Below are 24809 nucleotides of genomic sequence, written 5' to 3'. Positions count from 1 at the left end.
ATTGTACAGACTAAGGGGGGCAGCAATACGCCATCGCTGCCTCCAGTCTGCAGGTTCAAGGAAGAAGAAGAAGAAGGACTAAAACGTGTATCAGCTAAGCTGGCTGATGTGAAAACCCTCTTTCTGAATACGTGGTTGTAAAGCGAAATTTTTTAAGGGATGGAGAATGACGTTCTCGTCTCTCTTGAAGATTTAGGGTAAGTTACATAATGTGCATCCTGCTTTATGAACGTTATGTGCATCGACTGTCAGTCCTATAAGCAGCCTTGTCTTTCCTATTTTAGTCAGCGCAGTGTAGCTTGTTTTAGCTAAACGGCTAGCTTGCTGTTGTAACTAACGTCAGTTTGTAGTTTTTCTCGACTATTTACGTGTGTCATAGCTACTTTCTATCCGGGCGTATTGGTGTTGATGGACCTTGCAGCAGGATCATTCTATACGGAGCTGCGTCAGCAGAAGTTGCCCCCGTCATGATTCATACAAGGACAGTTCCAATAGATGGCTCAACCAGTTTTAGCCCGACTTTCTAAAATGCACGGTTTCTTTTATTACGCGTTCCTTGTTTTATTCGTTATATCCTAAAACCTATCCAGTAACTTTTTATGTGTAATTGAGGACCCAGAGCTAATTTCTATGCGCCATGCACGTTTGGGAATAAGCAAGATTTCCCATATTTTAAATGTGGTGGGGTTGCATCATTGAATGCAGTTGGTAGTTGGCATGAGGAGCTGGGTGTCAAACCTGTTTCTGTATACTAAAGGTTTGGACGTTTGGGCGAGGGTGTATTCTCTCCCCCTGTCTCTCCCTCCCATTCATATGCATTTACACATGAATAGTCTGATTTTGCAAGACTTGTATAATGATTTTAATGGGACAGAAAAGTATGTTTAAAGTTGACCTGTTTGATTAGATTTGATTAGACAGAAAATGAAATGAATATTTGAATACTAATAACCAATTATCTGTTCAAATATGAAATAGTATTCATGTCTTAATTACCCATATGCAGTAATAATTCTACTCTTGGTCCACTAATGGAAAGGGGAAGGAATGGCATAAAATAATAACATTTCTTCCAGTGATTTCAAAGAAGATAAATGTTTGGATTCCTTACATAGCATTGTCATTTGCTAAGCTCGGGTGTTACTTACAATTCAGTTCATCTTTAAAAATGACCAGAGATCTTAATTCACTTTATGAGTAATTTTAACTAATGAGATCACATTTGAACAATGAGGTAAAACCTTATTGCTACCCATTCAGTGCTGTTTATCACCAACTCCAAAGCTGCTACTACTGGCAAAAGTTACAACAGTGCATACTACAGTTTGAAGTTGAGGGTTGCCTTATCATAGTCAAGTATCCCTCATGTCCCAGTTGTTCACTCTTTATCATAATATCCAACATTTTGCTGAAAACATGCAAACATAGCAACTCTGCATAGATTGTACAAGTAACACAATGTAGATTTTTTTTAGATAGTTAAAGTATTGCTTTGGAAAATTCAGCAACACCTTGACTTTGGTAAGTGCATGCTCCTGCTGTCCATACCCAAATCTACACCCATGGTCACTACCTAAATGTACTAATAAGAGAAGCAAAGAATTGCGGCTCCGTTTTATGTGTTTTTAAAGCTATGTGTGTTGTTGCAGGTATCAAGGCCCTCTTTTGGAGGAAGGAGCTCTGGATTCTGCTGTGAGCAGAGGAGCAGCTTCACCTGAGTTTACAAAGCTCTGTGCCTGGATTGTCTCAGAGCTTAGACTCTACTGCAAGCTTGAAGAGAATGTGCATGCCACTAACTGTAAGACACACTTTATCACTATTAAGTATAGTTGTACCTGATGGAGAATTAAATAAATATATTGAATAGTGACAGAGGAGTTGCACAGAAAACTCTGGGCCTATTTTCATTTCCTTTTCTTGCTAGCTAAGTTGATAACAATGACAAAGAAAAGAAAATACATAGTTATGCTAAATGACATGCTATGGTCTATGTTTGGTGAGTAATTATGTAAGTGATTGATGCCAGAGGGGAAGCAGCACAGTTTTCTGTTTGAGGTCAGGTCAAGTCAAGTCAGCTTTATTTATGTAGTGCCAAATCAAAAGTTACCTTGAGGCAATATTCATATAGAGCAGGTCTAGACCACACCCTTTATGTTATTATATTTACAGAGAGACCCAAGCACAAGGCAACAGTGGCAAGGAAAAACTTCCTTTAAGATGCAGAAACGTCAAGCAGAACCAGACTCAGCTACTCATTGGCTGTATTGCTTAGGCTGGCTGTGCAAGATTTTACTAGGTTATTTGTCTATCTCATGACATCATGTGGGAATTGTTTGCCCTACCCTTTCTAGGTCCCAGTGAGGCAGAGGGCTTTCAGCTGGAGATGAGTGGTCTGCTGTCAGAGCTCGCCTGTCCTTACTCTGTTCTTACCAGTGGAGACATCACCCAGAGGTTTCTCAATAGGACAGACTGTCTGCTGCTCCTCAGTATGATAACAATACTTTGTAACATTTCTAAAAAGCAACTATTGCAGTGTTGACCTGTGGGCTGAAAGGTTAAAGTCTGGTACCCTTTACATGGATTGTTGAACCACAGCCACCTGTGACCTATTACATAGTTGTATATCATAAAGTGCTATCCCACACAGGGTGTGCACATAACATGCAGTTACCATTAGATGGCAGCAAAAGTACACTATCTGCACTTATTTTCTTTCCACTCTCTGCACACCCACATTACCCAATACAGCAGACCTGCATAAAGCTATACATGCCCTACAGTTTTAGGAGCAACAAAAGTAACCGAGAGAGAGATGTTAATGTAGCACAGTCTCTGCAATCCCAGAAAAGAGGTGTAGTAAAAAAAAAACAAAAAAACATTCTCTGAGCACTTTATCAGGAACACTGTATTAATACCGGGTAGGGCTTCTCTTTGCTTTCATAACAGCCTCAATTTTATTTCACAGTGTGTTTATTTCAAAATGAGATTGAGATTCTGCTCCATGTTCACATGACTACACCATCATTTCTGCTGATTTGTCAGCTGCACATTCATGCTGCCAATCTCCATCTCTACCACATCCCAAAGATGTTTTACTGGATTCAGATCTGGTGACTGGGGAGGTCACTGAAGTTCACTGAACTCACTGTCATGTTCATGAAACTAGTTTGACAGCTTTTGCTTTGTGACATGGAGCATTATCCTGCTGGAAGTACCCATTAGAAGATGGTAAACTGTGGCCATAAAGAGATGAACATGGTCAGCAACAATACTCACACTGTGGCATTCAGACCATGATTGATTGGTATTAAGGGCCCACTAGCAGCAGCCTGGACTATTGACACAAGGCAGGTTGGCTCCATGGATTCACCCTGTTGACACCAAAGTCTGACCTTAACATCTGCTGCCTCAGCAGAAATCCAGATCCATCACACCAGACTATGTGTTTCCAGCCTTCAGTTGTCCAGTTTTGGTGAGAAATGCTGTCTGGCACCAACAATCATGCCCCAGTCAAAGTCACTGAGATCACGTTTTTCCTCCATTCTGATGTTAGATCATTTCTGAAGCTCCTGACCTGTATGTTCATGATATGCATTGATATGCATTGCACTGCTGCCACAATTGGCTGACTGGATGGTTGTATGAATAAGCAGGTGTATTAGTTCATAGTAATGCTCAGTGAATGTAAGTAAACAACACTGGGTGTGTAGGAGCATTAATAGCTCCACACCTGTGTCGGATTTTTCTTTTGTAGAGTGTTTTTAGTTGGTGTCAGTCTTGGCTGTTGCGTTGAAATCGGATGGGTACCTTTGCTACTTTATTTCGTGACCAAGTAATTCTGACACTGCCGGCTAAGCCTCAGAGCCTCAACAATGAACATCATCTCACTCTTACCTACTGCAGTTAAAATTACTCTTAGATCAAGTCTTGGATCAAAGAATTTTGTCTGAGAAAGGCAAATTCTGGCAAAAGGCTTGACATCTGCACTGGCCCTTACTTGCACACCTAAATAGAACAAAGCCATCATTAATATTATGATTTACACCTATGCTTTTCCTTCTGACAAGTCAAAATGTTTTGCACTGGACTTACAAGAAAGCCACCTTTTGCAGATTATGAAGCCTATGAAGGTCTGTATGACTTAACCGGTGACATATATATATATATATATATATATATATATATATATATGTGTGTGTGTGTGTGTGTGTGTGTATTTTTATTTTTTCATTTGTTTTCATTGATGAAGCAAGTTTATGCCAGATATCTAAATTTTTTTCCAAGTTGGTCTTATTTAATTCCACATATCACTGACAAGGTTGTATGACTTTCTGAAACTTAAGTATCCTTTAACAGCAATTAGAACTTAACCAAATTCAATCTCTGTCTTAGCCTTTTTGGTATCTGAGTTGGAGGCATCAAGGATGATCCTAGTTAACAAGCCTCAGAAGAAAGCTCAGGAGTCAGGCAGTCCAGTGTTCCAGGAACTGAAGGGCATCTGCATGGCGCTGGGCATGTCCAAGCCTCCTGCCAGCATCACCATGTTCCAATTCTTCAGTGGAATTGAGAAGAAGGTCAGTTGGTCTGGTGACACAGAGAGATAGTGTGCACTCACAATCATAGTTATCATAGTTGGTCTGTATCCTTTTTCAAAGGATTGTTTGTAAAGGCCTCACAGTAAAGGCCTTTTTGGTTGGAATGTCCTGGCACGATATTCATTATTACAGTATCATGTCATGCTGTCATGTTAGCCACAGCCAGTGCCAGAAATCTAGTTCTGCACTTTCCTGTTTTTGTCATTAATGTAATTCATTTTAATTTTTGTCAGCTGAAAGAAGCCATAAGTCGGGTCCCACCAAATCATGTAGGAGAGCCCTTGATGAAGAAGGCCCTTGGACCTGTGCACCTGGTAAATACTGAAAAATGATGAAGAAATAGGTGCATTAAGAAAGTATTTAGACCCCTTCATTGTTTCATTTTTATTAAAAAAAAAAAAAAAGGAAAAGCCGAAATCACATTGACGCAAGTATTCAGACCCTTTACTCAGTACTTAATTGAAGCATGTTTGGCAGTCACTGCAGCCTCAAGTCTTCTAGAGTATGATGTCACAAACTGTACACACCTGGATTTGGGGATTTTCTGCCATTTTCTCTGCTGATCCTCTCAAGCTCTGTCAAGTTGGATTTTCAGGTCTCTCCAGAGATGTTTATGGGTTCAAGTCAGGGCTCTAGGCCATGCAAGGGCATTCAACCCTCTCCTTCGTTGTCTCGGCTGTGTGCTCAGGGTTATTGTCCTATTGGACAGTGGCAGGGACAAGGACCAGTATCCTTGTCCCTGCCACTGAAAAACACCCCCACATCATGATGCTGCTGCCACTATGCTTCACCATTGGGATGGTATTGAGCAGGTGAGTGGTTGCAGTGGTGGTTGTCCTTCTGGAAGTTTCTCTCATCTTCACACAGGATCTCTGGAGCTCAGTGTGACCAGCAAGTTCTTGGTCACCTCTCCTCTACCAAGACCCTTCTACCCCGATTGCTCAGTTTGGCCAGGTGGCCAGCTCTAAGAAGAGTTCTTGTTGTTCCAAACTTCCTACATTTAAGAATTATGGCGACCACTGTGCTTTTGGGAACCTTTAATGCAGCAGAATTTTGTGTAGCCTTCTTGAGGTGTGTGTGTGTGTATGTGTGTGTGTGCACGCACGTGCGTGCGTGTGCTTGCGTGCGTGTGTGTGCGGTTGTGATTTCCAAATCATGTCCAATCAATTGAATTGCCACAGGTGGACTCTAGTCAAGGTGTAGAAACATCTCAGAGAAATGAGAGGCACCTCACCTAAATTGGGTGTGATAGTTAAGGGTCTGAATATTTGATATTTCAGTTTTTCCTTTTTGATAAATTTTCAAAAAATGTCTAAAATGCTGTTTTTAATTTGTCATTATTGGCTATTGACTGTAGCTTGTTGAGAGGAAAAATGATTTGACGTTAGCATAAAACTGCAACATAACAAAATCTGAAAAAGTGAAGGGGTCTGAATACTGTATGAATGCACTGTATAATACAATTGGGAAACACTGCAACAGTGACTGACTCTTGTTTTGCTTGTTTTGTCATTTTGCCAGGAAAAAATTGAAGCTATAAACCAAGCATTAGTGAATGAGTATGAAGTGAGAAGGAAGATGCTGTTGAAACGCCTCGATGTGACAGTGCAGTCTTTTGGTTGGTCTGACAGAGCAAAGGTATGTGGAAACTTCTTAAATGCCTAACAAAAAAGGCACAAAGCACTGATAAAATACGAATAAAGCATTTTAAACAGGAAGTCTTTGTCCACATTGAGTGTGCTTCATTAGTAGTTAGGCCACTCTTACCCATTTGGGTGTGCTCATTGCCCTGTTGAGAAGAGAAAAGTCAGTTGTATATGAGTGTGTGTAACAAGGAATAGATTAGGACAGAAAAGTGAAAAAGGCCAAACATGTACACTGAACGCTTCAGAGCCCTTCTAGAGACATTTGAAGGAAAAAATATTGCATGGCCATGAGTTAATAATATGGGGGAAGGAGATTGAGAGATAACTAGAGAGAACACCTCTTCACCAGTGTCAGCTGGGATTGGCTCCAGCCCCCTGAGACCCTCAAAGGATAAGCAGTAAAGATGATGGATGGATGCACTAATTGTTGCAGCTCTGAATATGGTCATATTCTGACCATCACACTTTGGACTCCCATATAGACACCAACAATACTTGATTCTCCTCTCAGGCCACTCAGTATCTGCTAACACATATTTTTGTTAAAATATGTGTTAAGCATGATTTGAAAAATCAACAGTGTTCCTGCATACCTGTAATGGAAACATTGTTTTGTTTTTTATTGTCACTCACAGTAGTATGTGTGGCCTAAATTATGATTTCATTCATTTTTGGTTTCTGTGTCATTACATTAAAATTGTCTATCCCATGTGGACTACACAATACACAATAATATGAATAAATCAATATAAATAACAGCTTCCAACAATTAACATGCATGTTCAAAAGAAAAACAAATTTTTGCTGCTAAGCCACATTTTATATGTGTATATGACTTATATATGTGATGTATTGCTTTCCAAACACTTTGTTTTGTATATTTTAAAGACACATGCTGAAAAGTTGGCCAAAGTTTACCAGCCTCTGCGTTCTGCCCTTTGCACCACAAGTAAAATCTCTGTTGCCCATCTTCTTGCTGCTCGACAAGACTTTTCCAAGATCCTACGCACAAGCAGTGGCAAAATAAGAGAGAAGACTGCTTGTGCTATTAATAAGGTGGGTTAAACAATGTACACAATCTATTTTTTTCAGTTTCATAGTATATTATTAAGCAGAGTGTTTTAATACTGTTCCTCTATTTATAGAAGATGTCCAAAATCCCATGTTCTGTTCCGTGTGCTGTCTACACAGCTGTTTGAGTATTTGATGTGTGCTAAAACTTACAAGCTGTTGCAGATTTTTGAGTTGAACATTACCAGTACTGGTGATTCATGTATTCAGAGATTTTTTTTTTTCAACAGAGGCAGCAATAGTGTCAGTTTTATATATGTGACACATAATGTTTTGTGCATCCACTCAAAGGATAGGTTTGTCATTATTCAATATTTTCCTTACTGTTAGCAAATCCCATGAAAACACCAAAACCAATAATGTCTTAGTATGTGTTAGTCTGTCTGTAAATAGTTAAATGACTCTTCTCCTACATTACACAGTCTCTGGATCTCAGCCCCAAGCACACTGTTCTCTGCTGTAGACAGAAATATTTTAAAATTGGTCGCAAATATATACTTTTTAAAAAATGAATGTATGTTTGTAGTTAATTCTAATATGTTGATTTAAACAGACAAATATTTGTATGTTCAGGATGTACTGTGAATATAGTTTCACATGACTGCTCCAGCATGTTAGATGTTGTTTTATGGCCCTTTTCTCAACACATTGTGTCCACTGTCTTAATTTAATGTGTGTCCTTTAGGTTCTAATGGGAAGAGTGCCAGACAGGGGAGGCCGACCCTGCGAAATTGAGCCTCCTCCACCAGAGATGCCCACCTGGCAGAAGCGCCAGGATGCTCCCCAGGGTGGAGGACACCATGGCGGGGGTGGGCACGGAGGCAGCAGGGGGGGCTACGATCACCACTCTCAAGGTGGCCGTGGAGGTTATGAGAGAGGAGGAGGACATGGAGACAGGGGTGGTAGAGGAGGAGGCGGCAGAGGGGGGAAGGTGCAGGGAGGCTGGGGAGACGGAGGTGGAGGGGGAGGGGGAAGAGGTGGTTACAACCCAGGCCACTATCAGGATGCAGGAGGACATCATGGGGGAGGAGGGAGGGGTGGTTATGGAGGAGGGAATAACCAAGGAAGCTTCCAGGATCCAGGGTATCATGGAGGAGGAGGAGGCGGTTACCATGACAGTTATAACCAAGATGGAGGCTGGCATCAGGAGAGAGGTGGAGGTCGAGGAGGTCGGGGAGGCAGGGGAAGAGGAGGGCGAGGAGGAGGAGGAGGACAAGGGGGAGGCTGGGGAGGGAGAGGGGGCCCGAATTTTAACCAAGGAGGACCGTTTGAACAGTTCTTCCAACATGGTGGGCAGCACTACAACCAAGCTGGTTTTAGTCAAGGCAGACACTACACTAGTTGAAGACAGCGTGGGTCATTGCAGCAGAGTCCACACAAAGATTGACTACTGCATTAACAGATTCAAAATGCCTTATCATCCTATCTGTTGTCTAGTTGACTAGAATGTTAAATGAGGACCTAGAACACACACACACACAGATACTGTATACACTCGCTATAGACTGTTTTGGAATTATTGCTTTACTACAGAGGGTAGTTCTTTGCTTTTTCCTCCTGGTGTGTTAATGGTTCCTTTTTTTGCCTCCTGTGTACAAGTATTCAAGACAAAAGCTACTATGAATGATTAGTTGATTAATTGGACTCTGCTGTTTTGACCTCATTTTGCTACTTAATTAGCATATATATTGGACTTTTTTGAAAGGAAGGAAAGGTTCCTAAGATTTCAGGGTCAGTGCACCTACTGTGTATCTGACATACGAAGTTGACATCATTATTACATGTATAATTTTTGAAGTTCTTATAGTTTAATTGAAGTTGACAACTTGAAAACAGCTCAGTCTTTCCAGTGTTCATTTCGTTTCAGTAGATTTAACTGGAATCTCATTTGTTACTTATTTAAAGATGTTATCTTGTACTACTCATGAAAGACTGGGTGCATAGATATTGGATGTTGGAAGGTTTGCATGGATGTGTAAATAAGCAATAAAATCTGAAATGAGAGTATTGTCATTTTTTTTCATTCAGAGGTCTGATTATCTGTGTCAAGAGTCTGTCAAATGCTATGTTTGGGTGAAATTAAAAGTTTTGTAGACAGCTGATATGAATTTTAATCCTACAAAAAAGATCTGTGCAAATACAAAAGATCAAAATAACGGATATTAATTCACTAAAGTGGAATATAACAAAGGAAATATACAGTATAGTACTGTAGTATCAAGTCAAAAGCATTGGGGCAAACAGAAATGGCTATCACTTGGCTTCAGACGTTATCAGTTTACATAGTGGGGTTGATTAAGGCATATATTTATTATGATGTGAAATCAAATGCATGGATTCATACTCTACAATATGTAGCTCAAGTAATCAGATTCTGTCACTGAACACCTTGAGAAACCTTGAAAAGATACCTTGAAAACTTGAGCTTTTATTTGAATGAGTGGCCCTTTACTTGTATGAACATTCCTGGGAAACCGAAGTTAATATTTTATATTGGGTATTCTACACTAATTCATAAACTCTGGCATATGAATTAATTTAGATTATATAAAGAAGTCCGAAGTATGTCAAATTTAACATTCCATGAAAACGTAGACCTTTATTTTGAATTACTCCGGATGTTTTTCGATGTCACTGTTGCATTTCCGGCGAAAGCAGCAAATACTGCATACAGTGGTGCAAGGCGCTCAACTGTGTGGAAATAATTGGCACATTTGCCGGGAGACTTTTTCCGTTTATTTTGGCTTCCTCTCGACGATTCTGGAGTTAGTGTGCCCGACCATGTACCACCTAGGTAAACCTACACATGGCTCGCCGCCGTTTGGACCTCCGCCACCCCGTGGCCCACCTTTTAGACCCGGAGGATCCTGTGGTATTCCTCCCCCTGGACATTTGCCCCCTGGACCTTGTGGACAGTTTGCGCCCTCAGCACCGGATAGCCATTTTCTCCACAACAGGCCACCGAGAGGGCATTTCATCAGTGTACGTACTCAACACGCCAATAAAGCTAGCTTAGCTGAGCAAGATATATAATTCAGATAGGGCTAGCATAATGCAAACATGAGCAAATATCACAGACCGCAGTGACTAGTAGTGTAGCTACCTTTTATATCCGAGGTATAAACAACATCATCTTCTCTTGTATGAATTGTTCCTGGAAAACAATGTGTTGCCTTTCATGCCCCCTCGTATTTTTTTGGGATGCTAGTCACGTGACTGACGAAGGTAACCGAAATATCGGGTTTTTTACTGTCCCCCGACTGTTAAAGACATGGGAGGTACATGTCAGTAGCCATAGGCTACAGCGTAGACGGCTAGGCAGTATACTGTAACCATGGGGTCGATTAGACACAGAAGTAAAATCAAATATTAGAAACATGTTTCTCTTCTGTCTGTTTACCCCATCCCAACCTAGTGCTGGTAGAGGTTTTTACTTAGGTGGAGATGGGGCAATGGGGGCGCAGTCTGCCATTATACTGCAGATGAGGCCATCTCTGTCTTCCAGTTCTGACAAAAAAGCAAGCCAAATTGAAGCTATTGTCTAATGCAGGGGTCTCAGTCAAATTACCTGGGGGCCACTGGCTCCATGTAAAGTTGGGGGCTGCTTGAATTTGCAGCCAAAAAAGAATCTGGTTTAGTTTTTCAACCATTAAATTAAAGTATACGCCATGTTTTAAGTATGTTTTGTCCAGGAAGCCCCCAGCCAATAACAGCACAGAGGTTGTGTCTGTAGGTGTCATTGATGTATAAAGAGTTGCAGGTCTGTGACTGTTTGACAGAGGGAGGAACTGAACTTGGGCTGTATGCATTCAAAATCTGGCAATGCAGCACCTTCCCGTAGATATGTATGGAGATGTGGGTTTGTGTAGTTGTAAAACAACATTTATTTCTCTTATTCACTGTTTTATTCTCACTGCATCCCCTCAGTCAGCTTGCTTACCACACCTCTATCTCTTGCTTGTTGAGCCAGGGAGGATGGGCCAACTTTGAATGGCAAATAGCAATCAGCAACTCCTGCACAGTATATCTTTAAACAATTTAAGTGTGATTTTAGAACAGCTTAATGGCATGTTAGCCATGGCTGAAGCAGCATTGTTATTCTTTGTTCAGAGTTCTTTTTTAAGAAATACTTCATGATATGAAAGGCCGTAGCCTTCTGATTGTTGTGTGATTTTTTTTTTAGGACCATATACTTTTTTTAAAAAAACTTATTTACTTTTTTTGTTTTATACAAATTTGCCTTCACCTTATCCTCTGTAATTCACAGCCTTTAATCTAAAATCAATTTTCCTGAAACATCACAGCCTGTAGGCTACTCTTCTTCAATTAAACAAAATTAATCATCTTGAGATCAGCTGATTGACACTATTTGAAAGGGTTTGATGGCTTCAGATGAAGGACACCTCTGCTTGCAGCTTTCAATTGACAAAGAGGTGGGGGTAACGTACGCTATGAAGTGATCAGGGCACATAACTGTAGATACTCTCTTTGTTTGAGATCTCAAGTATGATTTTTGAATTACCATTGGTTTCGCACATTAAGAGACATGATGACTTGTCATACAGTTTGGATTCAGTTTATTAGATGTGAAAAAAAAAATGTATGCTACAATTTTACTATCTTGCTGGAACTCAAAATTATATATAATCATATAATTATAAGGTTTGGTATAAGGTCCTCCCCTGGTATAAACAGTGTAGAAAGTACACCACTATGAATTTGCCCCACAGTTTGACTATACCTTTAGGGCTGTGCATCTTAATTGATCTCATGATTCGATTTGATTACAATTATCGGGTCAATGATTTGATTTGATTGGATATTACGATGTATCATTATGCACGATGATGTGCTGCATCCCCAATTTTCTAAATTACTGCAAATGACTACTTTTTCATAAATGAATAAAAGCAGATAATACAAACTCCCTTTTTTATTAATTAGAAAAGGGCTTTAGAAATCAATGTCAACATAAATGTCTTTACATTATAAACTAAAATAAATAAATTGTATAGATCTAGCCTACCTATATTTGTGTGTGTTGTTCCATCCTCAAAAACAAAATTAATACTTATGCAAACTAGCTTCAGCTTCTAGCAGCTGTCTTCTGCTTTAAGGAAGGACACTTCCTGAATGTAGAGAACAGACAAAAATGACACACATGAGCCATTAGCTCCACCAGAAGAGCATCTGTATGAGACTCATAAACAGCTCTCATTTACAGCACATGCAAAATAATCTGCCAGTCCTAGCTAATGTAATGTACCGTTATTGGTACATGACTACCGTGACTGAAGTCCGGGAAGCACATGTCATCGTGACATCAATTCTTTGCTGGACTGGGTCCTTCTATTACAGTGACAGGTGTTAGCTTCTCCGAGTAAAAACAGCTAACGTCACCACATCTCATGTGTCGCCAACAGGAGATAATTTAGAACTTTGGAACAGTATTGTAAAGAGGCTGGAAAATCAATAAGCAACGTCGGGAGGCAATAATCAATTATGTTGTGTCATTACATCAATACAGAATCGTTCAAGTCAACACTTCTATATCCCATGTGGAGAACCCACAGATCTTAAGTGGCATCAACATAGCTAAAGCAGTGGGAGGCAGTGCCTCAGGACATCTCTATTAGAAAGTGCTGTTTGCGGCTAAAATTGAGTTTTGGTCCTGTCAGATCACATAACCGTTATGCATGCGACTTCATCAGTGCATCCTGGCAACCATGTATTTGACATTTTCCCATTTTCCTGATGGCCATACTGCAGAGGTCATTTCAGTTGACAACAGACAGCATGGTCAAATTTGTCAGCACAGCCACTCACTCAATGGGTAAGTCAACAGAAGCAATATTTGATTATTTTAAGGAAAAAAGAGACTAGGTTTCAACTATTATGCAGCCAAAAATACTTGCTAACACAAGCAGTTATTACATTTCTACCATATATTTGTAAAGTTAAGTTGTTGCTTCTTTTTTGGGTGTTATTTTGTAGATACTGTGATACATATTTTAATAAATGAAATATCTGGTAAGAATTGTTTAACAGGCAATGTCCTCCATGATTATTCCCATATTTTGCAGTGAAAAATAGATGGAATCAAGGATGAGCAGAGACACTGAACTACACAGAAATGTGTTTGCAGTATCCTCCTTTAGCTGGAAAAAGAGAAATGAACTTGTGGATGCAGAAACTACACTACTGATTTACTGTAATTTGGATTTGTGCATCACTCTGGACAAAAGCTGTTAAATGATTGTAAATTTAAGTGTAGTGGTGTAAAAGTATTAAGTCAAAAGGACAATAATTAGGTTAAGTAATAATATCTTAAATTTGCATAATTTGCATATTTCAACATCTTTCATCTTTTTTATTTCAGGGATTTTTTTGCAGTTTTGGAAGACAAGGTGCTGAAACATATGAGCTGCAGAGCTTCAATAACTGCACATTGTAGTATAAATTTAGAATTTCCAAACTTTGCAAATGGTACAGTATGCACAGTAATATATCTGTTTATAGGTTAGGGCTGTCACCTTGTCAGAAAGCAAAATTTGAATAAATTTGAATTAGCATGTGTTTGAATAAATTCAAACATAGCCAATAGAACATATTACAATCAAGCAAGCAGCATGACTAAAGGCCATGTTACACCAGAAAGTACAGAGTGAAACTTATTTACACATCTTTTCTAGCTAGTTGAAAACATGCAAGCACTTGTTGGCCAAAACAGCTTGCCAAACTTCTTTTTCTTGGCTTGTTTTGTCCCTCTGGCATTTTGTTACCTGTACTGCACATTATGCCATTTAACGCAAAGAGATATTTTAGGCACAGATAAAATTCTTTGAGCTAGTGAACTTGCTAACTTTGTTTTGATAAGCTACAATACCTTCTTCTATTTTGGACTCTCCAGCTCTCCGTTTTCTCTAAGGTCAGCACTGTCAAGACAATTTGCCACTGTTTGCATTGTATTGCATTGCATATTTCTGTGTCAGAGCTCAGGAACGTTGAATTCAATGCAAAAATTTAGATGTGTAGATTCTAATGTTATCCATTGTAAAACTTGCTCTTGATGTGTTACAATGCCTTGAACTAACTTTGCTTATTGTGTGCTATGAGTCCATTCTGTTCTGAATAGAACATGATTTTTCTGACAATAACTAGAGATGAAGCCGCTCATCACATAATTTCCTTCTCACATACATTGTATACATTGTATTATTTATTTTATTTAGACCACTGTTTATGTATTACCGGTTGTAATATCTTCCTGTTCTTTTGATTTGTTATATCTCATACAGGGAATAGTGTACAAAATGCATCAGATATTTTAAAGCAAACCTGTTTACTGTCCTTCTTTAAGCTGGTCTATTTTGTATGTACTGTGGTCCTCTGTCTTAGCATTGGCAACATCCTACACAGGTTACAGAGTTTATAAAAATACCACGTGGAAACAATTGTGGTTTATGAGCATGGGTTGCTTGTGTTTTCCCAAGTATCCAATACTGGTAGTGATTGGTGAGAGTGAAGACATCATTTAGAAATTTATCAAAAAACACAGTGGGCTTCTTTTCACCAATACACATCTAGAAAAACTTTTTTCCAATGCTGACCTTCTGCTTACTCTCCTCCTTGCCCTTAATCACAGTGATGTATCACCAAGTGAATTGAGGAATGGAGGCACAATCACTTGTGTACATAATTTAAACACAAAGTGGTCTGATCATGTGCAATGCACCTATCACGAATTCAAGTGGTGCTAACTTGTAAAAACCTGTGACCTGCATCACATATAATCCAGATATACAGAGCACCAGTAAAATGCTTAAATACATGGTACTTGATTAAATTAAGTTTGTCCATAAACATTGTGTGTCAGAAGAGCTATCAAATAACAAGAATAAGAGTTTCATTGGATCAAAGTCTCCAGAAATTATAGACAACACACAGAGTGTGGAGGTTATATTCCATTAACAACACAGAACAAAGGGTTGTTTTTATGAATGATTTGGTATATGATGCTTCTGTTTACAAGACACCTCCTCCTTTTCTAATAACTGTTTTTGAAACATATCATAAAAAAGTTTTTGGACACCCCATGCATTTGTGAAATATTGCATGAAGAATCACTCTTAGGTCTTCAAGTGCAATTTCTTTTAGTACAGTGACAGCCAAAATACTAAACAAATCCTAAAAAAGCCATTAAAAACTTAAAATTGATTGGTTCCATAAAAATACATAAGAACTTTTTATTACAATTTTGTTGCTGTGCTTCGTGTCTACATAAAGCCAGTTCATTTGAAAGTTCTTCAGAGACAAAAATGACTAAAACAAGGAACCTAATGCAGGAAACACGCCTGAAGATACAGATTTTCAGCCAGGAAGGGTACATCTGCTGCCAGATAGCCAGGAAGTGCAGATGCAGTCCTTCAGCAGTTGGATACACTCTGCAGAAATACAGATGAACCAACAGGTTGGAAGACAAACAAAGATCTGGGCGTCCAAGGGTTTCTTCAGCAAGAAATGGCCGCATCCTGATCCGCATGTGCAGGGAAAACTGCCGAATGACATCACATGAGCTTCAGCAGCAGTGGTCAAACCAAACTGATGTCCAGTGTGGACTTTTAGGTCATGGCTTAAGGTCCTACAAGGCTGTCAAGAAGCCCCTGATCAATGAGAGACAGAGATTAGCCCGGCATCGTTGGGCCCAAGCACACAAGAACTGGACAGCCAGGAATTGGAAGAAGATTCTGTGGTCAGATGAGTCCAGTTTCCAGCTTTATCCATCTCCTGATAATGTGAGGGTATGCAGAAGGCCAGGCGAAGCATTATCTCCAGCATGTACAGTACCTACTGTCAGGCATGGTGGAGGCAGTATCATGGTTTGGGGATGCATGAGTGCTGCTGGTGTTTGTCATCTCACTGTCTCTGATGGCACATTGAACTCTGCCAAGTATTGTGCCATTCTCGAAAACCCACATGCTCCCTTCTGCATGTGCACTGTTCCGTCAAGGTCAAAACTGGATTTTTCAACAAGATAATGCCCCTTGCCAGTGTGTTCAGTTTTGAACACATTCTTTGTTGTTTGTTGACTTTGATACCGACAATGTTGAGAACTGACGTATTGAAACTGTCAAAAATTTAGTTTTGTTAGTTTTTCTTGTAAACAATAAACAAAAAAAATATAATTTGTATTCGTTTCTGTCTGTCTAATGCAGCCACACATTTTGAAACACAAAATAGATTTTTCCCCAAATATTTCATGATATTTGAGATTGTGTACAATTTTAAGGGTGTCCGAAAACTTTTTTCCACCACTGTAATTTTCTAAGACACTTCCAGGCTAGTAATTTCTCTGCGATATTGGCAGGGCCTCCTAATCATCACTTCAAGCTCTGACATCATGTAAGGCTATCTTGCGCAGCATGCTTAAGACCTACTCATAGATATTCAGTGATGGTCAAGTGAAGGGATAGTGAAAGGCTGTTTCAGAACTAATAAGTTTGAGATGATTTTTAGGTTTGTTTTAGATCATTTTTTAGAAGCCAACCTCTTTCACTAGCTGCCACACAACCCAAAAGCAGAATATTTGCACTGCCATGCTTAATAGTTGGTGAGATGGTCTTTTCGTCAAATGCTGCTACTGTTTTCTTCATATGCACTGTTGGAGATTGTGGCTAAAAAGTTCATTTTGAACTTCTACTGTCCAGAAGAGTTGTTTCCAGAATGACTGTCTTATCCAGATTTTACTTTACAGACTTAAAATATTAACTGTTGTGCTGAGGTTGCAGGTGAGATTTCCCGCTGATTTGTGCATCTAAACGGTGGTACACAGTGGATCTGTGAACCAGTGGTCAGCTATACCTTCCTGCAGCTCCCTTGTAGACGTAATATGGGTTTGGCTTTGCCTCTCTGCCCTGCAGACCTGCAGTTTTGTCTTAAGGTTTTGGTGGTTTTCCAAATCTCATCTTGACTTCCACAGTTCCCTTTAACTTCCATTTTAAATTACATTTCAGACAGTCATTTCAAGCTGGAAGTGCCATGATATGTTTTTACAGCCTTACCTGCTAGGCATTAGTTATTAGTATTTTCATATCATAGAGTAGTCCATGGTTTTTGAGTGTTACAACAAGGTTTGAAGAGTCAGATTTTGTCTGCCTTATGAGCTAGTTACATTATGAGACCTCACAGTAGTCAGATGCTCTGTTTATTTTTTAAGTTCATTAAATAAAAAAGTGTGGAACAGAAGTCTCAGTTTTTATGTCTGTTTGCTTCATGGCTGTATTTACTTCTTTTTACTGCAAAAACTCAACAAAATAGGTAATTTACCCATAGGTGGCCATATTTTTGCATACAACTGTATGTTCATTAAAACAAAACATACATCCCACATTTGTGTAGCTTATTTATCAGCCACATACTTTCTTTGACACTCTCTGCTGTCAAACTTTGAAGCAGTTTGAATAATTTCCTTTCAACTATTGTTTGAGCTCCTCCTCTGTGATTAGAAAAGTGACGATAATTCCAGTTGCTTGATAGATGATCCCACCTTCAATCTGTTCCTGCCGTAAACAGACTGTGAGACACTTTGAACTGCTTTTTACTTTTCAGGAATGAATTTCCTCTGTGGCAGAAAAGCCATTACAAGCTGTCAGAAACTCCTGTAGGTTCATCTGGGCCATTAAGTCATGTAGGTCAGTGTAACCGAATTGACCCAAGCATCCTGTTTATTTTTTACTCTACACATTATCTCAAATATTAATGAGCATTTTCAGTCTTTTGTGGATATAATTTACACCAAAAGGCAAAATCACTCCTTGGGAAATTGTATAACCTACTTTACTTTGCTTCTGAGGTAACCACAGACTATTTAAACAGTTGCTATTTTGATCACTTTGTAAATGTCCAGTATTCTGTGTACAATTATTACTCAAAGAAAACATTTGAATGTGTAAAGCTATCCCCTTGATTTACATATTTTCTATAATTTCTAGATCAAATATTTAAGTGTTAGCTTTGATGAATGCCTTTTTAATGTAGTATTCACAAACTTAATGATTCCTTAAAAAAACATAATAATTCCAAAAGTATGCTACTGCAGTTCTCTCTTATACAACACCATAACATGAATTCTGAATACTCTCAGCCCCACTGTAGCAGCTTCTCCATAGACCGTAGTACAGTGATTGCTTTGGGAGGCAGCCAGCAGATTGTCCCTCACACAGAACCACCACACCTTCAGGTCCCACAGTGGAATCCCAACCCTGTGGAACATCATCTTCCAGACAACAGGTACATGTGTTCATAAAGTGTTTTTTCTGTCTAAGATGGAACATTAGCTTTAATGTACTTTTACTTTTTTTCTGGTGTTTGAAACCCATGGATGTTTATTTTCAGTGAACAAGCTGGTGAGGAATTCTTGAGATGCATTGCAGCCAACAAACCTCTCCCAGACTATCTGAAAGGGGACATGGCATACAACCTTGCTGATGCATTTAAGTCAGCCAATGCCCTGAAAGATGCAGTAAAATCAGACCCCGAGTTCAAGAAGCATGTCACCAGGAGCCGAAGTCGTGGCAGAAGCCGTGGGAGATCTCGAGCAAAGAGCCATGCATGCAGCAGAAGCAGAGGAAGAAGCAAAAGTCGTGCCCGTGGCAAGACTCGACCTAGAAGCAAAAGCAGGGCAAGAGGCAACAGCAGGGCTCGCAGTCGGAGTCGAAGCAGGAGCAAAAGCAAGAAGAAAAGTCATGTACGGAGCAAGAGCCGGGTTAGGAGGTCCAAGTCACGAAGCAGTAGCAGTGAAAAGAGCCATGCCAAAGACAAAAAGAGAAAGAGGAGCCCTAGCCACAGCTGCAGCAGCAGTGTTAGCAGCAGTAATAATCTGACAGGGAAAAGTTTGTTAGAAGGACTGAAGCTGGTCATGAACAGCAAAGAACTGGAAGAGCGGTTGCCCACCCTGAAAGATGCCATCCTCACTATTCAGGTAGAGCTCATCATTCATCCTACAAAATGTCTTGTTTTAGTGGGTTATCAGCAGACGTCTGCACAGAAAGTGTGATTCTTGAAGAAAGTCTGTTTCGATATACCAAGGCCGTTTTCATAATACATACCCAAATTGAGAGTTTCATTCTAAGGTAAAAGTTATGCATCAACCACATATAGCAGTAGTTTGTCTTACAGGTTGTTGTCTGCCATAAATTCACAAGAATAAAACCTATACAGCTACATTTCAAACATAACTACTAGAAGGTGTAAACCATAAATATCAGTGCATCTAGTGTTTTTAATAAGATAATCTTGTGTTATAAGAAAATGAACTTGTGGCTGCAGCTCTCACTGGGTGGTATGACAGTGACAGGCCACAGACTGAAAGGGATGTTAACTACGTGATGTGACCAGTCAGGAAGTGAAACAGAACGTAGAATGTGCACTGAAGGCCAGCATTGGTAGTTTGTTTTTGAGTGTAACTGAGAAGCTGAGTATTAGTAGAGCCTTGCCTCTGTGCATGTCTTTACTTGTTACATAGTACAAATTTCTACATTCACTGATTAATATAATTAATTAAAATAGTCAATCACATAATTGTTCTGGACTAAAATAGTATACGTCATCATCTCAGATTAGACTTGACTTAACCTGCAAAGACTTAAATACATGGGTGAACAGGCAGGTAAAGAAGTACATGCATAGACTGTACCTCCTTGGGCTGTTCCTCATTATTCCCTAAAGTCTAGTAGCCTGGTAAGATAACAAAGTGAAGGAGCTAGCATGTATTAAGTGTATGTCATTGTTGTGTTCTCTTCTGTACAGGCCTCTGATGAAAGCAAAAAAAGGCAGTGTGTGCCAGATGAGTACAAACCTCCGCAACATGACAGTCAGGAAAATTCAGCATCACTGGAAACTGATAGTATGCTCCTTCCCCATGACAGAGTAGGCAGTGACTTCTCTTGGCTCCAAGGACAAAGTCAAGAAGACACCACAGTTCAGAAAGCTGATGAGCTTGAAGATGAAGAGTCATTCTTGTATGGGAATGAAGACACCGGAGGAAAACAACCCAATAAATCATCTGCAACCCTTTTTGCACCATTTTCCCAGATGTCAGAACAAGGTAAACTACAAGGAATGGATGTTTCTGCTCTTTGCAGTCAACAGCATGAGTCCATTCTCAGTGGCTCTGGGAATCTGCTTGATCTGAAGCAACACCTTCAGATAACCTCCTCAAGACTAGCGTCTGCCAAGCTGGACAGCACTGAGTGTGAGAAGATCAAGAATATATTAAAAAGTCAGGGCACGGCAGACATCAGCAAGATCATGGTGAAAAAGCATGGGCAGAAGGAGGAGAAGCAGCCTCCTGCACTTCTTGGTTCTAACCTAACAGCAACAAGCTTGGCAATGCCAGCAATGAATAACCCTAACATACAGCAAGCTCTGGAATCCCTACAGTCTCTGATCAAAGGTGACAATCCTCTTTTAAATGAAAGATTCGACTTGTGGAACATAAGTATTTTATTTTTTATATTTATTTACCATAAATACACATTGTGATCAGCTTGTTAATTGGTTACATTATTGTGGCTTGCAGCTACAAATCATAGACACATGTATTTTATGACATTATTGTAATGAGCTGCTGGAAACAACTGAGTACAAAAAGTCTTAAATTTCACTTGGTGGACCCTGCAGAAACCCCAAATTAAAAGAAAAAAAACACACATACACAATAGCCAGCTTTATACTTTGAGATGACCAGTCACTTGGTGTAAACAAGGATCTCAAAACTCTCCTCATCTGTTAAATGTGTAGGCATGGTTAATGTCAAAACATCTATAAAAGCAATTGTTTGCATGAATTTTTTGTGCATTTAGTTGCCCAATTGTTTTATTTTAGAATTATAGGTTGTGTTAAGTTGATTTTTGATCAGTTTATCCCCATTTGTCAAGGATAAGATTTTGTGAATGTGGAAGTGTACTCACTCATTTGGAAACAGATACCATCTGCCCTGATGATTTATCGTGTCTGTCTATTGTTTAATGCTTTTGATTTACACAGGATTATGTAATTCTTTACTTTTTTAGCAACAAAGGAGAAGCGGGCAAAAAGTGATGGCAGTGGTACATTTCAGACCTCTGATAAACACAAGGTAGGAGATCTTCAAGATATGTCATTGACTGCACAACATCTGAGTATGAAAGGTAAATACAAAGAATAGCTAAACCCCTTAGTTTTGAAATTGTGTTTCCCAGGCAAGTGGCAATGTGGAGAGGAAGAGAGAGAAACAAGCCAGAATAAGTAAAATGGAATCATTGATGAAGGAACTGGAGGGATTGTTAAAACAGGATGGTAAAGCAGTTTTTTCTTGGTCTTTATTGCCTTCCACACACTAAAAGTCTCAATATGTTTCACTGCTTCTCTTGTCCATTTGCAGGGTTGAGTTTTCTGACACCAGTGATTGGGTTTTTCTGCCAGAAATGTGAGGAGTTCATTGGAGATTTGAATTGTGCTGAAAACCATGCAGCCATCCATCAACACAGTAACTCTCACAGTGTAAGTACCTCAGTAAGTCCTTTTGCATAGGGCTGGTAATATTTTATACTTGTGTCAATAAATCCCATGAAAAGACCTAAACCAAAAGTGAATGTATCCTGTTAGCAAGTACCGTGTGTGAATCCAAAGCCTGATATGCACATAGATGATGAATTAAAGTGGAACCAACATGAAGTGTCTTAGTGAATTGTTGGGCCACCAGAATGAGCCTCCCGAACAGCTTCAGTGCTCCTTGGCATTGATCCTCCAAGTCTCTGAACTCTACTGCAGGGATGAACACCATTCTTCTAAAAGATATTCCCTCATTCAACACATCAGTCCAAAATCTCCCACAGGTGTTCAGCTGGGTTGAGATCTAGTGACATGCTCATCAAACCATTCAGTGACCCCTTGTGCTTATTTGCTATATTTATTCTCTCATTTGTTTAGATTTTTCCTTTAAGTTGTCATCTATCTGTGTCTTATTCCTCTTTGCCATAGAGCTCCGCTGTTGTTCAATAACTATTTAAAACACATAAATGAGCCACACTGTTGGATGACATGTTCCTTTATTACCATGAACACACACCCTAGAGTTAACCTACACATACTTGTTGCTCCAAATACTCACCAGAGTTCCAAATATGGATTAATCTGCTGCTGAAAATGAAATGTGCTATTTTCTCACTGTTTGAATAATGTTTGCTAAGAAATGTCTGTTTTTTTGTTTTTTTAGCAGAAAGGGCAGATAAGCGAGCATGCTGGAGACAGCAAGGGACACTCAGACTATTTTAGCAGTGGCAGTAACAGACACCCACTCCCTTCCGACAGGAGAGATCACAGGGACTACAGCTACCATAGAGATTCAGCAGACCACAGAAATCACAGAGATTATCAACAAGACTGGAGGGATGAGAGAGATCACAGAAACAAACTCAATGATGACTGCAGAAATTACAGGGAGAGGAAGGAAAACATGTTGTTGAAAGAAGAGATGAGTAAGGAGAGGATGCTCATAACGGTGTCCCGTGGCCTGACACCTCCCTCAAATGTCAGGGTCAAGGAGGAAGTGAACAAGGAGCAGACCATCAGGAGCTGTAACAAAGTCAAATTGGAAGATGCAAACAAGGACAGCAGACAAAAAGATGAAAGCAGTGATGATAGTGTTGATGACAAAGGAAAATCACCTAAAGTAAAATCACCTAAAAAGAAAAAGAAGAAGAAGGAGAAAAAGAAGAAGAAAGAGAAGAGGGACAAGTCCTAATTCTTGTATTATACTTCTCAGATGGTGTCAGCTGCTTATTGTTGTCCAACTTAAAGGTCCAAGTTTCATCAGTACACTTTTATCAGTTTCATAATTTTCTCTTCCCGGTCAGTTCTTTTTTGTTGGTGTGATCAGAAGACAGAGGTAGGCCATCAGGAGTGAGTCACCATTGTGGCTAAAGGAATGGTCTGACATGTTAGAAATTGCACTTGTTTGCTGTAAACCATTTTTAAAGAGAAGATAAATATCAATTTAGTCTTTGTGTGTGTAGCACAGAGATGGCTCTTACCTATAGTTAGCAGGGGATGTTTGTTGGAGGTTCTCCACTCCTGATAGAACAGCTTGCAGTGTTTTTGCTAATCAAGATCATCTCACACACAGAAGAAACTCATATATATTTATCTGAGTGCATTTTCCAAAATGTCAACATGCTCCTTTTGCTAAGTGGTTACCTACAGATCTATGCATGAAAAAGAAGATGCTGATGTTTGAAATGTGTCATCCCACTCTGGTTTAATGTTTTCAATTAAATGTAAAAAAAAAAAAAAAAAAAAGTTGTGAGTTATTTTTGTCAACATATTCATCTTTCTTGATACCATTGCTACTGTGTGCATATTTTCCAAGGACCAACAGCTCTGTAATGTTAGAAATGTAATATGTGAATTTGCATTTTTTCATTTTTTGTTTTGACTTGTCTACATTTGTATCTGAAATGTAACATTCAAATTAAATTAACCCATGAGTTCTTCATCTCTGTGCAGTCAATTGGCCATAACATTTTACTTAAGGCAGAAGCCTGGACAGCAATGATAGAAAACAACCTGCAGTTCAGAGTAATGCTGAATCTTCTACCGAACTACATTTATATACAGTATATTATAGTTTTCTCGATTTCGTTGTGGCAACAAACATAATCGTTGTCACAAGTATTATATTTTGGAGAGAAAAAAGTGCTACATTTACCGACCACCTGGGCTTGCAGTGAGGAGGTTCAAAACTTTTCCCTCCAGAGATCAGAGTGTGCATCTGGTGTCCCACCTGTGGCTCTTTGGTTAAGGAAGAGACTATTCACTGCTGATAATCATGATGTGTTTTGCGACTCAAGTCACCGCTGACTACTTCTAAACCTCCGTCACCCTAACTTTGAATGCCTAATTATAACCAAAAAGTTGAATAATGCTGTAATCACTGTGAGTGCGTATTGTATTGCTAGATTAGATGTTTTAGTGGAAAACAGATCAAACATGTTGGAGATGATTTTACAGATACACTATCAGCAATTTTGCTACTTTCCAGATACATCTCACAGCATTACATTTCTTTCAAAATGGGTTAATGTTTTCCAAATAAGTTATAAATAAACATATGAGAGGGTTGTTTTACTGGGGCAGTACTTCTGTAGCTATGATAATGTCACAGACTTCGCACTTGTATATGAGAGATTGTATAAAAACAGACCTTCTCTACAGCAGACATTTTGACTAGTCACTGGTGTTCCTATTAAGATTCACACTGGCTTTGTTCTGCTCAGGTGTCTATCAAGCCTTGGTAATGTAACAGTGAGTCAACATGAACAACAGAGAACTACAGCAGACATTTTGGTGTGTCGTAGCAGGAAAGGTACTGGTGGTTGATAACATACATTATCAACTGTTCCATTCAGGTGGGTTAGTTCCAGGGTTCTGGTATTGTGCACCTTGGTGTACCCTAGTA

At 39.4% G+C, this 24809-nt stretch overlaps 2 protein-coding genes across 2 annotated transcripts; both read left to right on the top strand.

The window, feature by feature from the left end:
- Nucleotides 1-30: 30 nt before the first annotated feature.
- Nucleotides 31-9316, top strand: fam98a (family with sequence similarity 98 member A). The gene is made up of 8 exons (XM_018694690.2): nucleotides 31-197; nucleotides 1650-1798; nucleotides 2352-2486; nucleotides 4393-4574; nucleotides 4829-4909; nucleotides 6117-6233; nucleotides 7130-7297; nucleotides 7998-9316. The coding sequence occupies exons 1-8, from the start codon at nucleotides 160-162 to the stop codon at nucleotides 8655-8657; spliced, it is 1530 nt and encodes a 509-aa protein (XP_018550206.1). The 5' UTR covers nucleotides 31-159; the 3' UTR covers nucleotides 8658-9316.
- A 624-nt stretch (nucleotides 9317-9940) lies between these two features.
- Nucleotides 9941-23846, top strand: si:ch211-195b21.5 (uncharacterized). The gene is made up of 8 exons (XM_018694686.2): nucleotides 9941-10294; nucleotides 18456-18601; nucleotides 18707-19292; nucleotides 20120-20765; nucleotides 21385-21449; nucleotides 21553-21649; nucleotides 21735-21853; nucleotides 22569-23846. The coding sequence occupies exons 1-8, from the start codon at nucleotides 9941-9943 to the stop codon at nucleotides 23094-23096; spliced, it is 2541 nt and encodes an 846-aa protein (XP_018550202.2). The 3' UTR covers nucleotides 23097-23846.
- Nucleotides 23847-24809: the final 963 nt, after the last annotated feature.

Source organism: Lates calcarifer, linkage group LG16_LG22 (assembly GCF_001640805.2).
Source record: "Lates calcarifer isolate ASB-BC8 linkage group LG16_LG22, TLL_Latcal_v3, whole genome shotgun sequence".
In the NCBI taxonomy this organism is placed as follows: Eukaryota; Metazoa; Chordata; class Actinopteri; family Centropomidae; genus Lates; species Lates calcarifer.
This window is presented reverse-complemented; position numbering and strand designations above follow the sequence as displayed.